The following is a 22,489-nucleotide window of genomic DNA, read 5'->3' on the forward strand; positions in this document are numbered from 1 at the left end:
GTTCTGGTAAAAAGAAACCAGTCAGCGACCGTTCGTGGCACGAAGGGCAGCAGCAGCCAGGCAGCAAGCAGCAACCAGCACCTCTTCAGATCATCCAGCATTAACAAAGCCCAGTGTACCTTCTCTCTGCCTGCCTTGCGCTCATCAATGTGTTTCGTGACAAATAGCGAGTGTTCGGAATGAAAAATGTGCGCGTGCTAATTAGACTTAAGCCAAGATGGATACCATTAAGACACGGATAAGAAAACATGTAAGCTGTTCGATCAACGATAGGTTCCATTTCATTTCGAATGTGGATCCATTTGTCTGTTTTATTATTAAGCAAATGTTAGGTTATAAGGAGGTACGTCAATTGGTCGTCGACCTCTTCGGTTTTACTTAGCACACTATACCCTATATTAAAGTATTCCGTGTGGTGCGCGAGATGCGGAGAGATCCTCTGCTCCTCCATCGAACGAAGAATTCGAGGCATTAGGCAAAACGCATTATAGGCCCGGCCTCTGGTGGAATCATGTGACTTATATCGGAATGCTGTATAAATCTGTGCGATAGAAGAGATGCCAATTGTAGAAATATTACGTAGGATTTGAGGAGACTTCGACGCGCGGTCACGGCACGAAATTCCTTTCGAGGGGCGCCCGATCGGATGCATTTCGTGCAATTAAACGCACACGCTGTGCTGTGGATCTGGCTTAAGCAATCCAATCATTTCGATGATGATTTGTTGTAATAAACAACCCTCAACTCGCTCGGTTTCCGCCCTTCGTCTATAGGTTGCTTTTGATATTTCCATCTTCCGGTTCTCGGTTTCTACTTTGGTTTGCTCTTTGCGCACACCTCGGACACGGACTTTTGAAGCATATTGCAATAACATTCGAGGAACATAAAACGCACGCATTGTTTTGCGCGCTAATGTCCCGGTTAAACTCACTCGTTATGCCTTTGTGACATTTATTTTCAATTTGCATTATTATTTCGTTGCGCTATTGGTATTGTGTTTCCAAATACATAATAATATATATCTTTTTCCAACACACCCGGCTGGACTAATTGCTAGACAAGGATATATAAATATATATAGATATGCTATGTATATACATAGTGTGTATATATATATATATGGAAGAAGTCGTGTGTATTCGACTTTCACATTCGACGTTATTGAAAGGCGACTTCCAGTCGGCCCCTTACTGTTGGCCAAACTCTTACATATTTGCTGGAATGCAAACCTACATTTTATTACACACACACTCTCACACACCGACAGAGACACGTCTATATACAAACACATGCATACACAGACATGCCGCATTCATGCATTTATATATACGTGTATAAATATATATATAGATAAAATATATGAATTTATTGGAGGATATTATATAGATAGTTAGTGTACGTTTAGTATTGTATGTTTGAGGTATTACATTTGTTTTCAATTTGTTTCTGTTGCATGTGCAAAGGGTTAACTAAAGAGATGAATCAACCACCGGCTGGGCTTTTGGAGCGGCTGTCTCCGCGGCCCGTGTGCCCTTTGGTCCGCCTGGGCCGGTCGACACCCCTATCTGATCAACCGGCGGGCTCCACGGACGATATTTATACTGCCGAGCTGTACACTTACGAAACGGGGAGATACAAGCAGCAATCATTAGACTATCAGGAAAAATCGGAGCACTCTCTCATAAGCCAGCGATTTTATCAGCAGCATTCTTATTTACAAACCGAGGGTCCGTGCTCCAGTCAATCACCTCGCGCTACGAATTACCAGAAGCAAAATTCTTTGGACTTATCGTCGCTATCATTGGGAACGAGTTATTGGGATCATGAAAACTATAGCAAAATAGAGACCAGCCAGTCGGACTCGAGCCACGAGTACTTCAACATGACCCCGAAGCTGCACCACAGCGAGACCAATTACCTGCTGGATAACTTCACGAAGTTGGGCAAGAACAGCCCGAACCTGGACCAAGGATACCACACGCTGGTCTCCCCGAGCCCGGGGTCGACCACCCCAAATCTGTGGACGGACGGTCACATCTACAAGGGGAAACGCTACCAAATGAAGAACAACTCCTTCGATCGGCTGAGCGACGAGCTAGTGATTAGAATATTCTCGTTCCTGCCCAGCTCCGACCTAAGTGTGTGCGCGAGGGTATGTCGCAGGTTCGACAACTTGGCTTGGAAGCCTTGCCTGTGGCGAACGATCCTTTTATCTGGGGAATCTTTGAGTGGAGATAAGGCGATCCGAGGCGTCCTGAGACAGTTGTGCGGACAAGGGACGACGGGGGCATGTCCGGGCGTGGAAAAAGTGCACTTAATCGACGGTGCTAAGATCACCGATAAAGGACTTTTGCTCTTGGCGAGGAGATGCCCTGAGCTAACGCATCTGCAGATTCAAGGATGCCCGGCCGTCTCAAACAACGCCATTTACGAAATCGTCACCCGCTGCTCCAATCTCCAACATTTAGATATTACCGGTAAGCACCATGTACTAACTAACAAGAACCAAAATCTTAATACACATTTTAAGGCTGTGTTCAATTGTCTTGCCTGACGCCCATCTCCGGGCCCGACCCGCCGAAAAGGCTGCAACTCCAATACCTGGACTTCACAGACTGCCCTTCGCTGCAGGACAATGGCTTAAGAATAATAGTTCGGAACTGTCCCCAACTCGCCTATTTGTATTTACGCCGATGCATTCAAATAACAGGTAATAATCTCGATATGATTAATTTTAGAAATCATTTGTATTAATTTTTATAACTATCATAACATAATACGAAATATTTGTTTCAGATGCAGGATTGAAGTTCGTGCCAAGTTTCTGTTCGGGCCTCCGGGAGTTGAGTGTGAGTGACTGTTCTAACATCACAGACTTTGGCCTATACGAACTTGCTAAGTTGGGGGCAATACTGCGGTATTTGTCAGTGGCGAAATGCGATCAAGTGAGCGACGCCGGTCTCAAAGTTGTCGCGCGCAGATGTTACAAACTTAGATACTTAAACGCGCGGGGATGCGAGGCAGTCTCTGACGATGCCATCACCGTCCTCGCCAGATCCTGCACCCGTCTTCGGGCCTTGGACATCGGCAAGTGTGACGTCAGCGACGCAGGTCTTCGCGCCCTCGCTGAAAGCTGTCCGAACTTGAAAAAGCTGAGCTTGCGAAACTGTGATTTAGTTACTGATAGGGGTGTGCAATGCATCGCGTATTACTGCAGAGGTTTACAGCAGTTAAATATCCAGGACTGCCAGATATCCTTGGAAGGATACAGGGCCGTCAAGAAGTACTGCAAGCGCTGCGTCATTGAGCACACCAATCCTGGTTTCTTCTAGTTAACTTCAATACTCTATTCAAAACGAAAGTATTTATTTTCCTATTGTATATAACTGTAAATTTTTTCCTATTTTTGTACGTAATAAATATTATCAATTACATGACCCAAAATTGTATGAAACAAGAAGACTTTCCATTAGATAACAACCAATTTTAAATAGCAATTCGTATAAGTTGGAAATTCTCACTTTCAATGGTTTTTGCCAATAGTTACTGGTCACCCATCCAAATGCTACCCGTCACGGAGTTTGCTTTACCTTCCTAAGAAATAACATATGTCACCCAATAAATTATTATTTGATCTAACTTATATCCAACATCAAACTATAATTTATTTAAATCCAAAATTAATAAAATAATACATGATCAAAATTATACGAATTGCACTTAACAGAGTTATAGATTATATATATATATATATATATTTTATTATATAAATATTTAAAAAAAAAATAGGGAATCATATCATATTTAAAATAATACTTTTAAATAGAGCAGCGCTCTTATTCAGTATCGCTATGCGACCTTTTGTTATTAAAATCTTCATCAGTTGATTTTTCTGGGCTATCTACTTCGCATTTAACCTGAACTTCATTTTCGGCTATGTCTCGCAGCCGTTGTGCATCATCCTCCAAAATATCACGCTCAAACTTGACAACTAATAGCTCATTCAGCACCTCATCCAACTCAGCCACCTGAGTTATTTCAGTACCATCGTTGGATATTTGGTCCATATCCATTTGCTCTTCTGGTTCCCCGCTGTCGCTTTCGTAAACATTCATAGGCCAAAGTACTTTTGGAAGAGTTTTAGTAATAATTTCACACCGCTTATAAGCATACGGTTGGAATGGTATAACGAAGACAGATATATCGTCAACGGAAGCTTGGTTGGAGTTCTTCAACATCCACATGTTTGTTACGTGATTCTTCCTTCCCCTTGCAGCTGCTACCAAATTCATTGCAACGGTCACGTATTTATTTAAGTCATTCATAGTGCTCAAATTTAAGTCGCAACAGATATCTGCGACGTCTGAGGGATCAACTGCATCCCATAATCCATCACTTGCCATTATCAGAACAGCATAGTTTGTTACCAAATCCGTTTGCGAATACACTGTCACTTCCGGAATGCAGCTCAATAGGGGCTTGATGGGGACCTTATGATGAATTGAAGACAATTCAAAGTCTCCAAAACCTCGAGCAACACCGATGGTGCCCATGATACGACTCTGGAAATTTAATAATGTTAACTCATTTAAAAATATATATATTGTGAATAAATAGCTACCCGGCGACCAGTTCCCGTAATGAGAGGGGTCTTTAAGTCATCAACTGTTAAAGTTTTATATGACCAACCTTTCATATAAGGTTCTTTATATAGGACCATTTTTCCCAAATTGTCTCTACTAGGAACATCATAATACTCGCGGATATTATACCCGTTTCCTACAATAAGCTTTTAAGTAAATAAAACTTCTATTAATTATATTAATTCATTTACCTAGTAAACTTGGGTTTTCAGATGCTTTCCTGTAAATTCTTTCCTTGTCATAGAAAGGCGAAAAGTCGTTGCTTATTTGCACGAATTTGCCATTATCACATATTCCAGCTCTGCAATCGCCAGCATTTGCAATATATAGATCACCTAACATAAACAAAGCTACAAGAGCTGTACATCCTCCAGGATTCTGAAAATTCATTGTTTGCGTTTCACCTATAATCTCATCCTAGAAAAAAAACAAAGCTATTAGTAAAATATGTGTGTTGTAAATAAGTAGAGATTGCATACCATTTCAACAAAAGCAGCTTCAAGACAACCAATTATTATTGTCTTGCGGTCAATGGTCTTGGGTTGAGCAGGTGTCTTGAGTGATGCGAATATAATGTCCATACTATTTACCAATTTTTGCTGTAACATAAAAATTTATCAACTTGTGCATTTGGAATAAAGGAAATGGCTTACGTGTAATATATGGTGAAGCTGTTTGCTGGCATCTAAAGATGCTCCATAGCCAGCATGTCCATCGAATATGGCATAATAAGCATAAGGTAGGATAGCTTCTTCAAAATCACTTATATTGCATTTAAGTGTGCCATGGTACAACTGTGCCATATCCTCATTAAAGCTAGATTTCCCTGCATTCACACATTCAGCATAGCCAGAGTTGTAAGGTAACGGGGAGCTGGAGCTTGCAGAAAGTATAGGACGGACCTTTTTGTCTTTCGATATCGATAATGCTATCTCTGGGAGCTTCATAAATGAAGGTCTAGAGTATTCATGTTTAGGTGGCCCGGGATTAGCTTGAGCTCTTGATGATCCAGATCTGGATCCCTCCAAGCCTTCAACAGCTCCACTCACTGCACTTTTCAACCTATTCAACATCTTGGCGACAGGCTATAGATTGACGCCAATCACAAATATTTGTTATCAATTAACCATATACATCTCAATGGCCGCATGCAAATAATAAACTGGCAAACCCTTCAATCAACTTTAACTTAGAACAAGGAGATCCGCGCATGAACCTTGATTCTGAATGGACACTTGCTGGACGCTACAGATTTACTGTCTCTTAATCACTCCCAATTCTGTTTTGCACGAAACAACAATGGCGTAATAACTACAATAAATGAGCTCTTCTGTTCTACATCACACAACGGTTTTTCTCTATTTACTTATGTTTCAAAACAATAATATGTCGTTCCACATCCACTTCATCCAAAAACAATTTCTTCAATCTTAGGTTCAGAATCGGCTACATAGAGAGCGCTGCAAAGGGAAATCAACTTCCTTTATTTAATTTTATCATTTTCCTAATATAGTTAATAACTAGAACAGTATCAGATATTTTATTTAGATTCAATATTTTGATATACATATACATACAAAAAGAACTATATTACTTCGACAATATTAACTAACGTATTTAGTGAATATTTTTTTTTAGTACATAAATCAGCGTATATTTTCACATAATACTTTATATCATTACATTTCTTGTATAAGTAATTTAATACAGGCATTCATGTAATATTATATGCTTATATAACCAATTCAGATAATTGCAGAAAAAAAATTAGTTTCGTGAAATTTGCAATATAAACGAGTAGGTCAATTGTAAACTGAAATAATATTATTGATAAATATCTTAAAAATAATTATATATAATTTTATCATCATAACATATTGTAGATCACTGATTCCCAAACTTCTTGGTCCGCAACCCCCTTTTGGACATAAAAAGTTTCTGCGACCCCGCGAATTATGGGTATGTGTAGAAAAACAACCAAGATTTATTTGTCATTAATTTTTTCCGAATTATTTTCAGATTTTCGTGAATTTCTTCAACCCTTCAAGATAATTACATCATCGACCACACAACTTAAAGCTGAATACTTCACCTTTTCAACGAAAATATTGGCATCTTCGTGCTGTCGCCGAGTCGCTTGCTGCAGAAATTGGAAAAAAAGTGAATAAAATTTTTTAATGCTGTTTTGTTGAGATTCGACAAATTTTCACGTTTTTAATTACTCCAAACTTACGCAACTTTTTTAAATAAAGATAATAATGCATATTATTTGTTTTATTTTTTATTTGATTTTTTTGCAGTTTTGTCCTCATATTTACTACAATGATTGATTATAGCAAAGATCGGTCGACCGACATACAAAGAGCATCATTATTCCATTGCATCAATTATATAATTTGCGTAAATCGATTCGTCAGGTGCTAAATAATATAATTTTCATTGGGTTAGGTTGGATTGAGAATTAAATGCTTGATTTTAATAACTTATAGTAAATGTACTGACAAAATCACAATGCCATACCTCATTGGAAAGGTTGTAATTTGTTTTTAATTTGCTTATTCGATTATTTAGTTATGACGAGTAATCGATTAATTTAAAAAACGTGAAGGTATTGCAGCAAATTGAAAAAAATAGTTAAATAAATGGTTATATTCATATATATTATAAAAATTTAATTTAAAGAATAATTCTTTCGCTTCCGTTTGCTATGAAAAACGTTAGTTTTTGGTCAATTAATAAGAAAGTAATTAAGCTTTAATGAGTTGGCGGTTATCGCAAATCAAAACGCAAGTCTCCCCCAGAAAATGATTCTTGAAATGCCAGAAAATTGGGATTTGCACTAGGAGACTATGAGTAGTGAGGAGGCATCTAAGCTCTTAGCATCGGTTGTTCTTGATTGAAATTTTGAATGTTACGTTTGGGTGAGTGAGCGAACTGTTATTCGAAAATACCAAAGTTTGATAATTAATTGTGACGACGCTATAGTAGCTACAAACTTATATTTATACTCATTTTAATCTCTCTATATTCAAGATCAACAATAATATTCAAAACTTTTCTGAGAGTTCGTGTATACGAAAATACAGGCCATTTTCGAAGACTCTATTTCCCCAACTCATTTGTGAAATACCAAAGTTTCTTAATTAATTATGAAGACACCATTGCAGCTACAAATTAACATTTGCGCTCATTTTAATCCGTGTATATTCAAGATCAACATGCATTTATAATTTTCTTCTGGGAGCTCATATTTACCAAAATACAGAACATTATCTAAGAAGTTGTTTTCTTTTTTGTTCATCAAAGTTTATAGTATGTTTGGTTGCTGCACTATAGGCGCAAAATAAATATTCCATTTTCGTGATAGCTAGTGGCATCTGTTAGCAATATAGTAAAGGTAGTAGTTCAGGCATTTTGGCGATGCATAAAATCGAGTTCCTGAGAAACGTTCTAATATTAATAAACAAACATATAAGAATAGTGCTTGAATGAATCCTATGTTATTACTTCAGTATAATAATTTAAATGCTAATTACTTTTCAAGTTTTATGCGTTTTAATTTACACAAGCAGACACATCTTTCGGAATATTTAAGAAACAGGCTGCAACCAAACATACATATAAACTTTGATGAACAAGTAGGAAAACAAATTCTTAGATAATGGCCTATATTTTCGTAAACATAAGATCCCAGAAGAATGTTATAAATAGAGGTGGATCTTGAATATATACGGATTAAAATGAGCTTAAATGTTAATTTGTAGCTACAATGGTATCCTGATGATTGTTTAACAAACTTTGGTATATAACAAATGAGTTGGGAAAATAGCCATTTCGAAAATTGTCTGTATTTTCGTAAACATGAGCTCCCAGAAGAAAGTTACAAATGCATGATGATCTTGAATATACACGGATTAAAAAGAGCCTAAATGTTAATTTGTAGCTACAATGGTATCTTCATGATTGTTTAACAAACTTTGGTGTATAACAAATGAGTTGGGAAAATAGCGTCTTCGAAAATTATCTGTATTTTCGTAAACATGAGCTCCCAGAAGAAAGTTACAAATGCATGATGATCTTGAATATACAGGGATTAAAATGAACTCAAATGTTAATTTGTAGCTATAATGGTATCCTGATTATTGTTTAACAAACTTTGGTATATAACAAATGAGTGGGGAAAATAGCGTTTTCGAAAATTGTCTGTATTTTCGTAATCATGAGTTCCCAGAAGAAAGTTACAAATACATGATGATCTTGAATATACACGGATTAAAATGAGCCCAAATATTAATTTGTAACTACAATGGTATCCTCATGATTGTTTAACAAACTTTGGTATATAACAAATAAGTTGGGAAAATAGCGTCTTCGAAAATTGTCTGTATTTTCGTAAACATGAGCTCCCAGAAGAAAGTTAGAAATGCAAGATGATCTTGAATATACAGGGATTAAAATGAGCCCAAATGTTAATTTGTAGCTACAATGGTATCCTCATGATTGTTTAACAAACTTTGGTATATAACAAATGAGTTGGGAAAATAGCGTTCTAGATAATGGCCTGTATTTTCGTAAACAAAAGATGCCAGAAAAATGTTATACATGAATGTGGATCTTGAATATACACGGATTAAAATGAGCCCAAATGTTAATTTGTAGCTACAATGGTATCCTCATAATTGATTAACAAACTTTGGTATATAACAAATGAGTTGGGAAAATAGCTTCTTCAAAAATTGTCTGTATTTTCGTAAACATGAGCTCCCAGAAGAAAGTTACAAATGCATGATGATCTTGAATATACAGGGATTAAAATGAGCCCAAATGTTAATTTGTAGCTACAATGGTATCCTCATGATTGTTTAACAAACTTTGGTATATAACAAATGGTATATTATAAAAGACGATATCATGTATTGCTTTAAGAAAAATATAGATAGTATTAACTTCTTGATAATTTCAATTATTATTGCAACATCTGTGGCTGAATGAAGTATGGTCAGTAAAGATTATCCATTGAATGTTTAAATATCTATAATAAATCATAAAGAAATCTTCCTATTCGTACTAAGCTCTCATCTAAGAGAGCGCTCCTGCATTTAGCTGCGTCTTGTCGATGTCATAAGCCAGCCAGTCACATGTATCATGTATGTACGGTAGCTATATGGATTCGTCGTAAACGATGTCTCTGTATGAAGAAATGGAAGAAATCAATATGGGTTTTCACTCCTGATGGATCTGTTGTACTATAGGCAACCCATCGTGATCATACTTGCAAATTCTAAAACACTAAATTAATTAAGTTAATTTTAATCTTACATCGTTGATGGAATATTTATGACTTATATATTTATTATTTTCACTAAAAAAGATATTGTATATAATAAAAATTATTTAATATTTTGGGTTGCATAACTAGTCATGCGGATGTTGTTTTGACGTACTACATGACTACAAATTGACGATTCTACATCAAAATAATTGTTGCATCAGGTAATATATACAAAGCTAGAAAACGAAGAGCATAGTTATTTTAGTATTATCTCAATTGTAACAATTAAATTGATATTTAACCATATCACATTTTCTATTATTCTTTGTTTGTTGATTTTTATTATTTTATTTAATAGTTTCGTTGTCACTTACATATCAATATGAGGCTTGGATTAAGAAACTTCAGTAAAGCTGATCAAGGAATGATTGGGCAGCTCACAACATTTGTTTGTTATGCAATGTTTTTTAAGATTAGTTGTATGTATGCTCTGATCAAACAGATCATCCCACTGTCACAATTGAGCTCACATATTTTAGATGATTAATCTATGTGATATTTCAGTTTAGCCATGACTGAGATTGGTGAATTCCATGTGATGGATGAGGTGGAACAGCACAAGGTGAACTTGTTCCTTGCTGAAAAAGCCAAATTGGGTGATGAGATTTCCATCAAAGATGTTGAAGGTTTAGGAGATATTGGTACTGGGAATGGTGCAGTCGTAGTGAAGGTTCGACATAAGGGAACTGGCATAGTAATGGCAAGGAAGATCATACACTTAGAAGTGAAGCACTCAACGAAAATTCGCATAATTCGTGATCTGAAAGTATTGCATGACTGCAATTTCATTCACATCATTGGTTTCTATACAGCATTCTATTTGCAAGGTGAAGTTAGCCTTTGCATGGAATATATGAATGCTGGCTCTCTTGATGTTATTGTCAGGAAGTCTGGATTTATACCAGAGAATATTCTGGGTAAAATATCTGTTGCCTCATTGAGAGCTCTTATGTACCTCATTGAAACTCATTCAATTATTCACAATGAGGTGAAACCAAATAATATTCTGCTGAACAGTAAAGGAGATATCAAATTATGCGATTTCGGAGCCTCCTGTCATCTGAGTGACTCATTGATTAATTCCTTTATTGGAACTCGAAGCTATATGTCTGTAAGTAATTTGTCGGTGTTTTGAATTTATGAGTAATTATCTATTTTTTTAGCCTGAAAGATTACAAGGGGAAAATTCCACTGTCCAAAGCGATATATGGGCTTTAGGATTCACTTTACTTGAAATGGCCATAGGCATGTATCCTATACCGCCTCCTAAAAAGGATACATTGACGCAGATACTAAGCGGAAAAATCAAAATGTATAATTTTATGGATATGTCCATTTTCGACATACTAAACTACGTAGTTATCAACGAACCTCCTACTGTTCCTGATGGTCTCTTCTCAATTGAATTTAAAGATTTCATCGATACTACTCTGAGGAAAGATCCAAAAGCTAGAGGCAATCTAACTAAATTGCTTGTAAATATTACATTAACATCTATATATAATTTATTATAGAGATTTTACATTTTCAGAAGAAAACCTGGTCGCAAATTTATATCGAAAAAGATGTTGACGTGGCAGGTTGGGTCTGCAAAACCATGAATCTTGAGCCTGTCAAAGCAGTCTAATTTATAAAACATACTTTCATACATACAGGCAGGTGAATTTTTAACTGACCGTTGATTAGGATAATCTATAATTTTAAATCCTTACATATTATGATTATATTGCAGCTATAATTGTGGTAAATGTAACATATACTTCAACACCAAATCAAACATCTTAAACTATTGACGAAAAAATGCATATAACGTTTAAGAATAGATATATGAATCGAATGTAATTCATCTTCATTGATTAGTAATAGATATTAATGTTACTTATATTGTACATGATGTTTGCCGGTATACTAATCATCATTTAACTTTAACGCGAAGACAAAAAAAACTATTTAATTTGACAAATTTGTCTTCGATTTAATGTTAACGGTAAAATGAAAATACCGGTAAAAAAAAGGACGTGAAAGAATATTACAGCGAATGTTCAAGTACTCAATGAAACGTATATCGCTATCATCAATGGTCCAAGCTATGACCAGAACATTTAAAGACATTAGCTAATAGATGTATGTATAATGCTAAATCTGGAAGCGAAGTGGTTGAACTTACAGTTAGTTATTTCGCCGCAATTAACTTTAACGCGAAGACAAAAAAAAAACTGTTTAATTTGACGAATTTGTGTTCGATTTAATGTTAACAGTAAAATGAAAATACCGGTAAAAATAAGGATGTGAAAAAATATTACAGCGAATGTTCAAGTACTCAATGAACAGAACTTCTAACATTGGCTAATAGTATAATGCTCCTAAATCTGGAACCAAAGAGGTTGAACTTACAGTTAGTTATTTCGTCGCAATTAACTTTAACGCGAAGACAAAAAAAAACTGTATTTAATTTGACGAATTTGTGTTCGATTTAATGTTAACATTAAAATGAAAATACCGGTAAAAATAAGGATGTGAAAAAATATTACAGCGAATGTTTAAGTACTCAATGAAACGTATATCGCCATCATCAATGGTCCAAGCTATGAACAGAACTTTTAAAGACTTGAACATTGTCTAATACATGTATAATGCTCCTAAATCTGGAACCAAAGAGGTTGAACTTACAGTTAGTTATTTCGTCGCAATTAACTTTAACGCGAAGACAAAAAAACTGTATTTAATTTGACGAATTTGTGTTCCATTTAATGTTAACAGTAAAATGAAAATACCGGTAAAAAAAGGATGTGAAAAAATATTTCAGCGAATGTTCAAGTACTCTATGAAAGCTATAAACAGAACTTTTAAAGACTTGAACATTGGCTAATAGATGTATGTATAATGCTAAATCTGGAACCAAAGTGGTTGAACTTACAGTTAGTTATTTCGCCGCAATTAACTTTAACGCGAAGATAAAAAAACTGTATTTAATTTGACGAATTTGTGTTCCATTTAATGTTAACAGTAAAATGAAAATACCGGTAAAAAATAAGGATGTGAAAAAATATTACAGCGAATGTTCAAGTACTCAATGAACAGAACTTCTAACATTGGCTAATAGTATAATGCTCCTAAATCTGGAACCAAAGAGGTTGAACTTACAGAAAGTTATTTCGCCGCAATTAACTTTAACGCGAAAACAAAAAAAACTATTTAATTTGACGAATTTGTGTTCGATTTAATGTTAACAGTAAAATGAAAATACCGGTAAAAATAAGGATGTGAAAAAATATTTCAGCGAATGTTCAAGTACTCAATGAAACGTATATCGCTATCATCAATGGTCCAAGCTATGAACAGAATTTTTAAAGCTTGAACATTTGCTAATAGATGTATGTATAATGCTCCTAAATCTGGAACCAAAGAGGTTGAACTTACAGTAAGTTATTTCGCTGCAATTAATTTTAACGCAAAGACAAAAAAAACTTTATTTAATTTGACGAATTTGTCTTCGATTCAATGTTAACAGTAAAATGGAAATACCGGTAAAAAAAGATGTGAAATATATTTCAGCGAATATTCAAGTACTCAATGAAACGTATATTGCTATCATCAATGGTCCAAGCTATGACCACAACATTTAAAGACATTAGCTAATAGATGTATGTATAATGCTAAATCTTGAACCAAAGAGGTTGAATTTACAGTTAGTTATTTCGCCGCAATTAACTTTAACGCGAAGACAAAAAAACTGTATTTAATTTGACGAATTTGTGTTCGATTTAATGTTAACAGTAAAATGAAAATACCGGTAAAAATAAGGATGTGAAAAAATATTACAGCGAATGTTCAAGTATACAATGAAACGTATATCACCATCATCAATGGTCCAAGCTATGAACAGAACTTTTAAAGACTTGAACATTGGCTAATAGATGTATGTATAATGCTCCTAAATCTGGAACCAAAGAGGTTGAACTTACAGTAAGTTATTTCGCCGCAATTAACTTTAACGCGAAGATAAAAAAAAACTGTATTTAATTTGACAAATTTGTGTTCCATTTAATGTTAACAGTAAAATGAAAATACCGGTAAAAACAGGATGTGAAAAAATATTTCAGCGAATGTTCAAGTACTCAATGAAACGTATATCGCCATCATCAATGTTCCAAGCTATGAACAGAACTTTTAAACACTTGAACATTGGTTAATAGATGTATGTACAATGCTCCTAAATCTGGTAAAAAAGAGGTTGAACTTACAGTTAGTTATTTCGCCGCAATTAATTTTAACGCGAAGACAAACAAAAACCGTATTTAATTTGACGAATTTGTGTTCGATTTAATGTTAACACTAAAATGAAAATACCGGTAAAAATAAGGATGTAAAAAAATATTTCAGCGAATGTTCAAGTACACAATGAACAAGCTATGAACAGAACTTTTAAAGACTTGAACATTGGCTAATAGATGTATGTATAATGCTAAATCTGGAACCAAAGTGGTTGAATTTACAGTTAGTTATTTCGCCGCAATTAACTTTAACGCGAACATAAAAAAAACTGTATTTAATTTGACGAATTTGTGTTCCATTTAATGTTAACAGTAAAATGAAAATACCGATAAAAAAAGGATGTGAAAAAATATTTCAGCGAATGTTCAAGTACTCAATGAAAGCTATGAACAGAACTTTTAAAGACTTGAACATTAGCTAATAGAGGTATGTCTGGAACCAGAGGTTGAACTTACAGTTAGTTATTTCACCGCAACCACTCATTAAACGGTGCAGCAAAATTGATTGATTTTTTTTTATATTGCGTTTGGCAAGAGGTTAATGAATTAATGCACAGGTGGACGAAGTTGTCGGCAAAAATGATCTTCCCTGATAATGCAACGCTGCATCGGAATTATTGATTTCGTTATTTATAATTTACAAATCTAAAGAATTCCACTAGCTCTATTTTTACGTTTCAGAATGTGCTGTGTGTATTTTTATTCCGTTTCTTCTGTGATACTTAGATTGAACTTTTCTATTGTTTTTTATTTAAACTATTTTTGTGAATAAATAAAGATGGATCTCTATACATTATTCCCTTAATATCATACCCTTTCTGCAGAAAATCCCACATGTTCATTACATCTAATAATTTTCATTCATTTTATAGTCATTATATTAAATATAAATCTAATTTGTTTTGTCTTAAATTTCTAAACAAATATTTCAAATTTAATAAATATACAGAATGCAAAGACACTATGTAGAATACCGGTATTAAACACCTTGTCGATAACATACATATTTGGTTTAATGTTTATAGAGAAGGATATTTATAGGAAGATATAGAATTACATATATTCTACAAATGTAATAATAACAAAGATGTCTGAAAACATGTCTATTCACTGGTCTACAGCTCTTTTATTGACATTAGCTAATAAGCATCGTTTAATAATGTATATGTTAATGCCATGTGGCATTATAAATAATGTTTAGATATTGTACAGAATGCCGGCATTATATAGTGCAGATAACAAACATTTGTATATATTATGTAATCTGATATATGAGAAGAATGATGTTTATAAGAAGATATAGATATAATATGCACAAATATTAATAACAAAGAAAGCTGAATACATGTTCGTGTAGTACAGTGTTATGAAATATGATAATAAATATGAATTAAGCATAAGTAATAGATATCTATTAAGTAAACAGTTTGTAGATATTTTAAATATTGGCGCTGCTTCTACGATCTTGTATATTTGGTTACGCGATGTTGGTAGAACTGCTACGAAAAGTGTAATTATTGGTAGCGCTGTTGTTAGTGTCTCTTCTTTTTAACGCGCTACTTAGGTACGTTGTGTATCTACAATAATTTTGGAAATATCCAAAAACATCTGAAAGATTCTCAGAGTAAATCGTTCGCAAATACTGAAATATCGTCCAGAATATTTAGCAGCACGTGGTCGCTAAGTTATTTCACGTGGTTCTTGCGTCGATTTCCGGAGAAATTTCATGTGTTTTGTGTTGTGATCCCACAGATCTATTAGTGTTTTCATTTACAAAACTTTTTCAGTAGGTCTACAAAATGGGACGTTACGCTCGTGAACCCGACACCGTAGCAAGATCTTGCAAAGCCCGTGGCTCAAACTTGAGGGTCCACTTCAAGGTATGTACCATAAACAATTATACTTTACAAAGAAAAACATTGATCTATGTTGATTGTTGTAACTAAAGAACGCAAGTATCAAAAAAGTCCTGAGCACTTGTATTCTCCTATTAAAATCTTGTAAATATACTAATTTTATTATTTGTTATTTTAGAACACTTGTGAAACCGCAAATGCCATCAGGCATATGCCATTGAAAAGGGCAGTAGCTTATTTGAAAAATGTAAGCAACCAACAGGAATGCGTGCCTTTCCGCGTTTTCAATGGTGGCGTTGGACGTTGTGCACAAGCAAAACAATTCAAAACCACGCAAGGACGTTGGCCTAAGAAGTCCGCAGAATTCCTTCTTCAATTATTGAGGAACGCAGAATCTAACGCGGATTACGCAGGATTAGATGTCGACAGGCTCGTCGTACAACACATTCAGGTAAGTCGATATTGAAGTCTTTCTGAGTTTCATTCATTACGTTAATACTCGCGATTTTGTAGGTTAACCGTGCCGCTTGCTTGAGGCGTCGTACATACCGTGCTCACGGTAGAATTAACCCATACATGTCCTCTCCATGCCACATCGAAATGTGGCTTGCCGAACGCGACAATTTGGGCAAGAAAAAAGGCAAAGGATCAGCTGAGAAAGTGAAGAAGACCAAGACTGCTGTATCCACTGCATAAGTTTATAACTTTCTCAATAAAATATAAATAAAACAGACATCAAAACATACGTTTATTATTTCGTATATCTATACCACAATTCTTTCACACTTATATAGTTGCTAAATCTTTGATGTAAAGACTGTTGATTTGTTTTCTAATCTATCAACAGTCTACAAAATATATACATTGATTTTCTGGATATTTTGAAATATTCAAGGTAAGAGTACATTTATTATTTTGCCAAGCAAGCTTTTCTTTCTCCATCTTGTTGATTTTTTTGTTAGTATACTTATATTAAGCTGATAATAGATTTCAATCCCTTTAGTAGTAAACTAATCACTAGATTTGTATTGATTCAAGTTTGTAGAAATATAGAATTTATTTTGAAATGTTTCAAATAGTTTGTTCATTCTCCAATTTTAAGTTGTTATGAATAGATTTGCATAGTCTTAGAAATGAAGAAAGAAGATTGCAAATGCATTATATCGATGTAAAAATATTCTAGAATTAACTCAGAATATAGATTTTTTAAATAGTTAAATTCTTAGTCAATGATGATGGATATATTTGTTGGTGATAATACCTTCTAAGTCGTCAATAACATCATAAAAATATGTTTACTTTAGCTTCTTGAGAATAATCAAATATTGTATTTATTATCTATATTTGTTTTAAAACCCAATAACTATACGTTTTGAATGTCTAGTTAATGACACATGTTGCTTTTAAAAAAGTAACATGTGGTTGCAACAAGATTGCAGTGTATGCATCAGTAGTAAACATTGAAAGATGAATGTATGAATTGTGCAATTCAGTGATAAATGTATTAATGAAATTCTAATGTTGTTTTATTTGAAATTTTGATAACATACATCGAATTCGTAATACTATAGAACAGTAAATAAAAATTAGTATTTAATTAGCAAAACGTAAATGGCACATCAATGATTGTATGTATGAGGCATAAATCAATCGTTGCAGCGCAGACGCTTTTTGATGATGTACGAACCGTACAGTGCCATCTTCTTTCTATGTACTTTGTTGTGCTTGGAAAGATGATCTGATCGTGCAAAAGCCTTTTCGCAAAGTTCACATTTGTATGGTTTAATTCCAGAATGCGACCGTTTGTGTCTGGCCAATTCATCTGACCTGGAGAACTTCCAGTTGCAATTCAGCCAATTACAGGCGAAGGGCTTCTCGCCGGAATGCCGCCGAAGATGTGTTTTTAAGTGCGAGGATTTCGCATAGATCTTCTCACAATTGCTTATAGGACAAGTGAAGTACTTCTGATCTTCGCACTTCTTTTGAGTGTAATCGTGGTTAAGCAGTGCGTCGTGATTCTGTTTATTAAACTTCAACGGCGTTTTTCTTTCTTTGGTCTGCTCCTGCTTGCCCTTTGGCGCAAAGTTGTTTTCGAAAAGCAGCGATCTGCGACGTTTGTTCTTCTCATCGTTCAAGTGCGGAAACATCTCCAGCAGCGGACTCTCGGAGGTTGCATCGCAGGCTGTGATGTCGCAGAAATCCGGATGGTCCTGTAATAAATAATCGAAGTTGCCTAGGTATTCCGAAATATCACCCGAACTTGAATCGGAGAGTAGATTCTCTGGATTAATATTGATTTCGATGAAGCTGTTTTCGTTGAGGATGGAATTGGCGTCGAAGCCGAATTCGTTTTCTAAGTAGCATTTTAGGTTGAAGTTTATGCCGTCTTCGTCGCAGATTTGGGGCGAGCATAGGAAGGAGTCCTTCTTTGGCTTATCCAAGACGGTGATGATACCGTCTAAGTCGTCGATGACATCGGTATGCGGGTCGTCGGGTTTACCGAATATAAGAAACTCGCTGATTTCTTCCGGCTGAGGGAATTCTAGGCTTGTGAAATCATCAAGTAGATTGGAATCTAAGTCTATATCTTCCATGCTCCTCAGTCTGTGTAAATGTAACGGAATTTGTTAATTATTTTGTTTGTTAGATGGAAAGAACTAGAGTAAATTACCTTAAAATAATGGTGGAATGCGCTTTGCGTTGAACTCGCGTGCTTTCGGTTTTGATGCGCGCTGGCCACTTAACCGCTCTAATTCTTCGTAACACACTAACCACTTTTTGATAACTAATGGAGCTAATGTGATGATCGAGCAGTCCGGCATGTGTTAATATACGCAAGGGATTTATCAGGCGATTGGATTTGTTGTTATTTTTTCGGTGTCAATTATAGCCTAGCACAAGCCGACACTAATCGCACTGTGATTCCCTCGGGACGTATGTTTTGTCAGGATCAAAGCTATCCAGTGGCAGCAAATATCGGTGTATGGACATTTCCATATCGAATGAGCGCATTTCATCGTTCCATTCGTTTGGCGACCGCCTGTTCCGTTGTAGGCTCAGGAAGTTTCAAGATAATAAAGAGATATAACATTTACGGCCAGACTCAGATAAATAGCGACGACTCCATCCATCCACCATTCCAGAGAATAAAGTTTATCTGTTTCAAAAAATTAACCAAAATAAAAACAAAACATAAAAGCAATGCTGCGTTATGGCTAAAAAAAAAGCACACGCAGCATGAACAATTGATGGCATCGACTCTGAATGGATTCCGTGACAATTGGCTTATTGTTATTATTTTTTTTGTACGGCGACCAAATCCGCAGCAATGGAATATTTTCATGTCGCGGCGAATGGATTGACTCGCCCGTTACGTAACGCTGATCACAGGCATTGAAGGTATTTCCAGGCAACTCCCACCCCGTGTGCCATGGACCACGGAGGTAGACCAGGTTTAGTGACATCGGTCATTCACGGTATCCTCATTATTAAATAAGTCCGGCGACAGCAAGCATCCACTTGTCATCCATCCAAGGCTTGCACTTGTCCATCAGATCAACTCTCCATACTTCCATGAGAGTAAGTACCTTCAAATCTGAGCACATCTACTGAATTGCAATAGTTGATCGCTTCAATACGAAGGAGGTCGAATCAATCGGCGAAAACGGACCCAAAATTATCCTTTGTTCCATCCATCCTGCTCTTTGAGCAACTTCCTGCGTGACAACACTCACTTCCGGTTGTAGAGATCTATCAAACAATAATATGTTATATTTTCTATTTTGTCTGTATTTGTAGGATCAGCAATGAAGTTACTGATAGCGATCTGCATATTGGCGTGTGTGTGCGCAAAGAAGCAGGAATCGGACGCGAAAGAAAACTATTTCCGTTACATGAGAGCGCTGAACGGAGATGAGGTGAGAAGCCACGGTTCGTTGGAAAATATTCCGAAACCAGGTGGCTTCCGAATCTATTATCCGGCAAAGAAAGTCGCAAAACGCGAGACGGAAGATGCAGAGGTAAACTTGCCGGATGATGAGTTCACAAAACCTTTACAATTAGAAGAGCTGGACGAAGATAATTCAACAGAGGTCGAAAGTAAAAATGATCTCGTTATAAATGATTTTATTCGATTCAAGAGAGAGGCTAAGGATAATCTCAGGGTAAATAAAGAGGAGAGGAGCGGCAAGATGTTGTTAAGCGATTCGGTGCCAGAAGGGAATAGAGAACCGAGGGGTGCCACTAAGGAGCAGTGGATCAAACAACCCTATCCTGTGCAAACTACTGACCCTGATAGAAACTACGAAGACAGCGTAGCATCCGCAAGTGAAACCGCGAGAGCTCCAAGGGTGCACTTCGTGACCCAGAGGCGATCCGAGTCAGCGCCACCGTTGGTCTACCACTCCTACGACCGCGAAGGCAGATCTCGCGAGCCCAATAACCGACAATTATCACGAGATCTGGATAGGGACATGGAGTATTACCCGAGACCAGCTAGACACTACAACCCTTACAGAGATCCTTACTATCGCCGACAAGATTACGACTACCAGTACTACGAGGAGGATAAACCTTCTAAGCATCGTCGGATTATATATTATGCGACCTTGCCGGATCTCGGTCGGTCACCTCCAAACGTCGATCTGAGGGACAGATACAGCTATCGAGATCGCTACGTGACGTCACTTCCGGTTTCCGTTGGCGCGGACAAGTTTAGGGCCGCCGGCAATCCCTACTCGAAGCCCAGATTTGACGAGTCCAGCAAGTCCGCTTATCCGCTCAAAGTTTCCACGGATGTAAATGTCCGAGAGATTAAGAAGAATCCAGAACGTCGGATTTACTCTGATGTCGATCGTCGGCTTGGCTACAGCTTGCCTACAAACTACAAAGAAGAAGGATATGATAGCAGATACTACCAGTAACGTATAATCGGAGCATAAGTTAAAGGTAAGGGCTGATGTCATGGGTTATTTATATTTATTTTATGGTTTGGATCACTTATTTATTGTATTTTCTAAATAAAAGCGAAACTTTTGTTTTTTGTAAAAAAAATGTTTGTTTTATTTGTAACCTTTTTTGGGGCGTTCCTCTTGTTTAATTGAAGGGTCTCTTGGTATGATTTATGGTGTAAAACAATAGTAATCAGTTGGGTAAGGAAAAAGAGCGTTGCAATACATATAATTTGAGGAAAGGGCCACGGACTTGCAGCAAACATTCCATAATTATGATTGATATATTTTTATGGGCTCTTTCACACCTGCCATCCGTGGAGTGCATATCTCCATACCGAACTTTTAATTATACCGAGCAACCATAAAACTTCAGAGGGTGGCAGTCCTTAAAAGAAAGAAGAAGAAAAAAAGGCCAGAAAAAAAAATTATATAAGAAGAGGGAGATGAGACTGTAATGAAAAGATGGAAAGTTTTGCGATGATGCGACATTAAAGTTAGCACTTATCATTGGCGTATATTTCAATTAGGGGCGCGCTCTTAATTAACGCGAAAAAAAAAGGACGAGTAAAAAGAAAGAAGAATGAAGCTGTACGAGGAATATATGCGATAACGGCTCGCCCCTCGGCTAAATGGATTACCCTTGTCCCCTTGCGGTTTTACATGTATCGAGAAGCGCACGGCATCCTCTTAATACACGGTGTCTCCGATAAAATGAGATTTATATACCTTCAAGGCATTTTGAAAAAACTTCCCTAATAAATTTCAACCGACTTTTTTTTTACGAATTGGATGTACTTTTTTTTGTTCAGTTTTACTTAAATTAATTTACAATCTTCAGCAATCAATAATTTCATAGATTCATCACCAAACAAAATCAAGGACACGCAGTTGAATAATTTTTATCTTTATTAACAATTTTGTTATAACAAAAATGAAATATTTTATACAAGGACTGTAATTGCTTATAGTTTATTAAACCATTATTATTATTATTTCTAAATAATAATGTGGCTAAATATACTTTATTTATTAAAAATGTAATATTCAGAACATTGCAGATACAAGTAAATTTCTAACGTGTAAAATTGGTTGCAGCCATTTCAAGTTAATAACCGAATTTTCTGTTTATCTCAAATATAAATATACTTTTATTCTAGAATTAATAAAATTAGTTTATAATTATTATTATTTGATTATAAAATATTGATTAAGACTAAGATTTTGTATTCAACTATATAATAAATCTTTTGAAATTTTACTATTAGTCATTTGAGAATTCGTAATCATTATTTGAATTATAAAACCAAGGTTTATGATGTAAAGAATTAAGAAATTGCACTACTATGGTTTAAATAGTTTCCGATAATTGAGTAGCATTTCATTTACGTTATAGATGTTAGATAATAGATGGCGATAGAGTAGCATATTTTAA

The 22,489-nt window shown here is 35.6% G+C and overlaps 6 protein-coding genes across 8 annotated transcripts; 4 read left to right on the top strand and 2 right to left on the bottom strand.

The window, feature by feature from the left end:
- On the top strand, window positions 1-3,678 carry LOC108567964 (F-box/LRR-repeat protein 7). Its single transcript, XM_017928785.1, has 4 exons — window positions 1-250; window positions 1,464-2,477; window positions 2,531-2,710; window positions 2,797-3,678. The coding sequence occupies exons 2-4, from the start codon at window positions 1,478-1,480 to the stop codon at window positions 3,330-3,332; spliced, it is 1,716 nt and encodes a 571-aa protein (XP_017784274.1). The 5' UTR covers window positions 1-250; window positions 1,464-1,477; the 3' UTR covers window positions 3,333-3,678.
- A 114-nt stretch (window positions 3,679-3,792) lies between these two features.
- LOC108567965 (protein phosphatase 1H) lies at window positions 3,793-6,078 on the bottom strand. Its single transcript, XM_017928786.1, has 5 exons — window positions 5,297-6,078; window positions 5,123-5,242; window positions 4,835-5,060; window positions 4,622-4,779; window positions 3,793-4,562 (listed from the first exon to the last, which is right to left on the bottom strand). Exons 1-5 carry the CDS (start codon window positions 5,714-5,716, stop codon window positions 3,837-3,839), a joined length of 1,650 nt encoding a protein of 549 aa, XP_017784275.1. The 5' UTR covers window positions 5,717-6,078; the 3' UTR covers window positions 3,793-3,836.
- Window positions 6,079-10,057: 3,979 nt separating this feature from the next.
- On the top strand, window positions 10,058-12,587 carry LOC108567966 (dual specificity mitogen-activated protein kinase kinase dSOR1-like). 2 transcript variants are annotated; one of them, XM_017928788.1, is made up of 4 exons: window positions 10,058-10,136; window positions 10,480-11,086; window positions 11,139-11,450; window positions 11,507-12,587. In XM_017928788.1, the coding sequence occupies exons 2-4, from the start codon at window positions 10,487-10,489 to the stop codon at window positions 11,600-11,602; spliced, it is 1,008 nt and encodes a 335-aa protein (XP_017784277.1). In that variant the 5' UTR covers window positions 10,058-10,136; window positions 10,480-10,486; the 3' UTR covers window positions 11,603-12,587. The 2 variants fall into 2 exon arrangements, with proteins under 2 accessions (XP_017784277.1, XP_017784278.1); XM_017928789.1 differs by lacking the exon at window positions 10,058-10,136 and adding an exon at window positions 10,307-10,394.
- Window positions 12,588-15,731: 3,144 nt separating this feature from the next.
- On the top strand, window positions 15,732-16,846 carry LOC108567968 (60S ribosomal protein L17). 2 transcript variants are annotated; one of them, XM_017928791.1, is made up of 4 exons: window positions 15,732-15,813; window positions 16,037-16,129; window positions 16,284-16,556; window positions 16,619-16,846. In XM_017928791.1, the coding sequence occupies exons 2-4, from the start codon at window positions 16,049-16,051 to the stop codon at window positions 16,799-16,801; spliced, it is 537 nt and encodes a 178-aa protein (XP_017784280.1). In that variant the 5' UTR covers window positions 15,732-15,813; window positions 16,037-16,048; the 3' UTR covers window positions 16,802-16,846. The 2 variants fall into 2 exon arrangements, with proteins under 2 accessions (XP_017784280.1, XP_017784281.1); XM_017928792.1 differs by having other exon boundaries at window positions 16,040-16,129.
- A 905-nt stretch (window positions 16,847-17,751) lies between these two features.
- LOC108567955 (zinc finger protein 302-like) lies at window positions 17,752-18,851 on the bottom strand. The gene is made up of 2 exons (XM_017928773.1): window positions 18,777-18,851; window positions 17,752-18,709 (listed from the first exon to the last, which is right to left on the bottom strand). Exon 2 carries the CDS (start codon window positions 18,697-18,699, stop codon window positions 17,752-17,754), a length of 948 nt encoding a protein of 315 aa, XP_017784262.1. The 5' UTR covers window positions 18,700-18,709; window positions 18,777-18,851.
- A 758-nt stretch (window positions 18,852-19,609) lies between these two features.
- Window positions 19,610-21,092, top strand: LOC108567967. Its single transcript, XM_017928790.1, has 2 exons — window positions 19,610-19,684; window positions 19,904-21,092. The coding sequence occupies exon 2, from the start codon at window positions 19,912-19,914 to the stop codon at window positions 21,025-21,027; it is 1,116 nt and encodes a 371-aa protein (XP_017784279.1). The 5' UTR covers window positions 19,610-19,684; window positions 19,904-19,911; the 3' UTR covers window positions 21,028-21,092.
- The last annotated feature ends 1,397 nt before the right edge of the window (window positions 21,093-22,489 follow it).

Source organism: Nicrophorus vespilloides, unplaced genomic scaffold (genome assembly GCF_001412225.1).
Source record: "Nicrophorus vespilloides isolate i.1.1-1 unplaced genomic scaffold, Nicve_v1.0, whole genome shotgun sequence".
Taxonomy (NCBI): Eukaryota; Metazoa; Arthropoda; class Insecta; order Coleoptera; family Silphidae; genus Nicrophorus; species Nicrophorus vespilloides.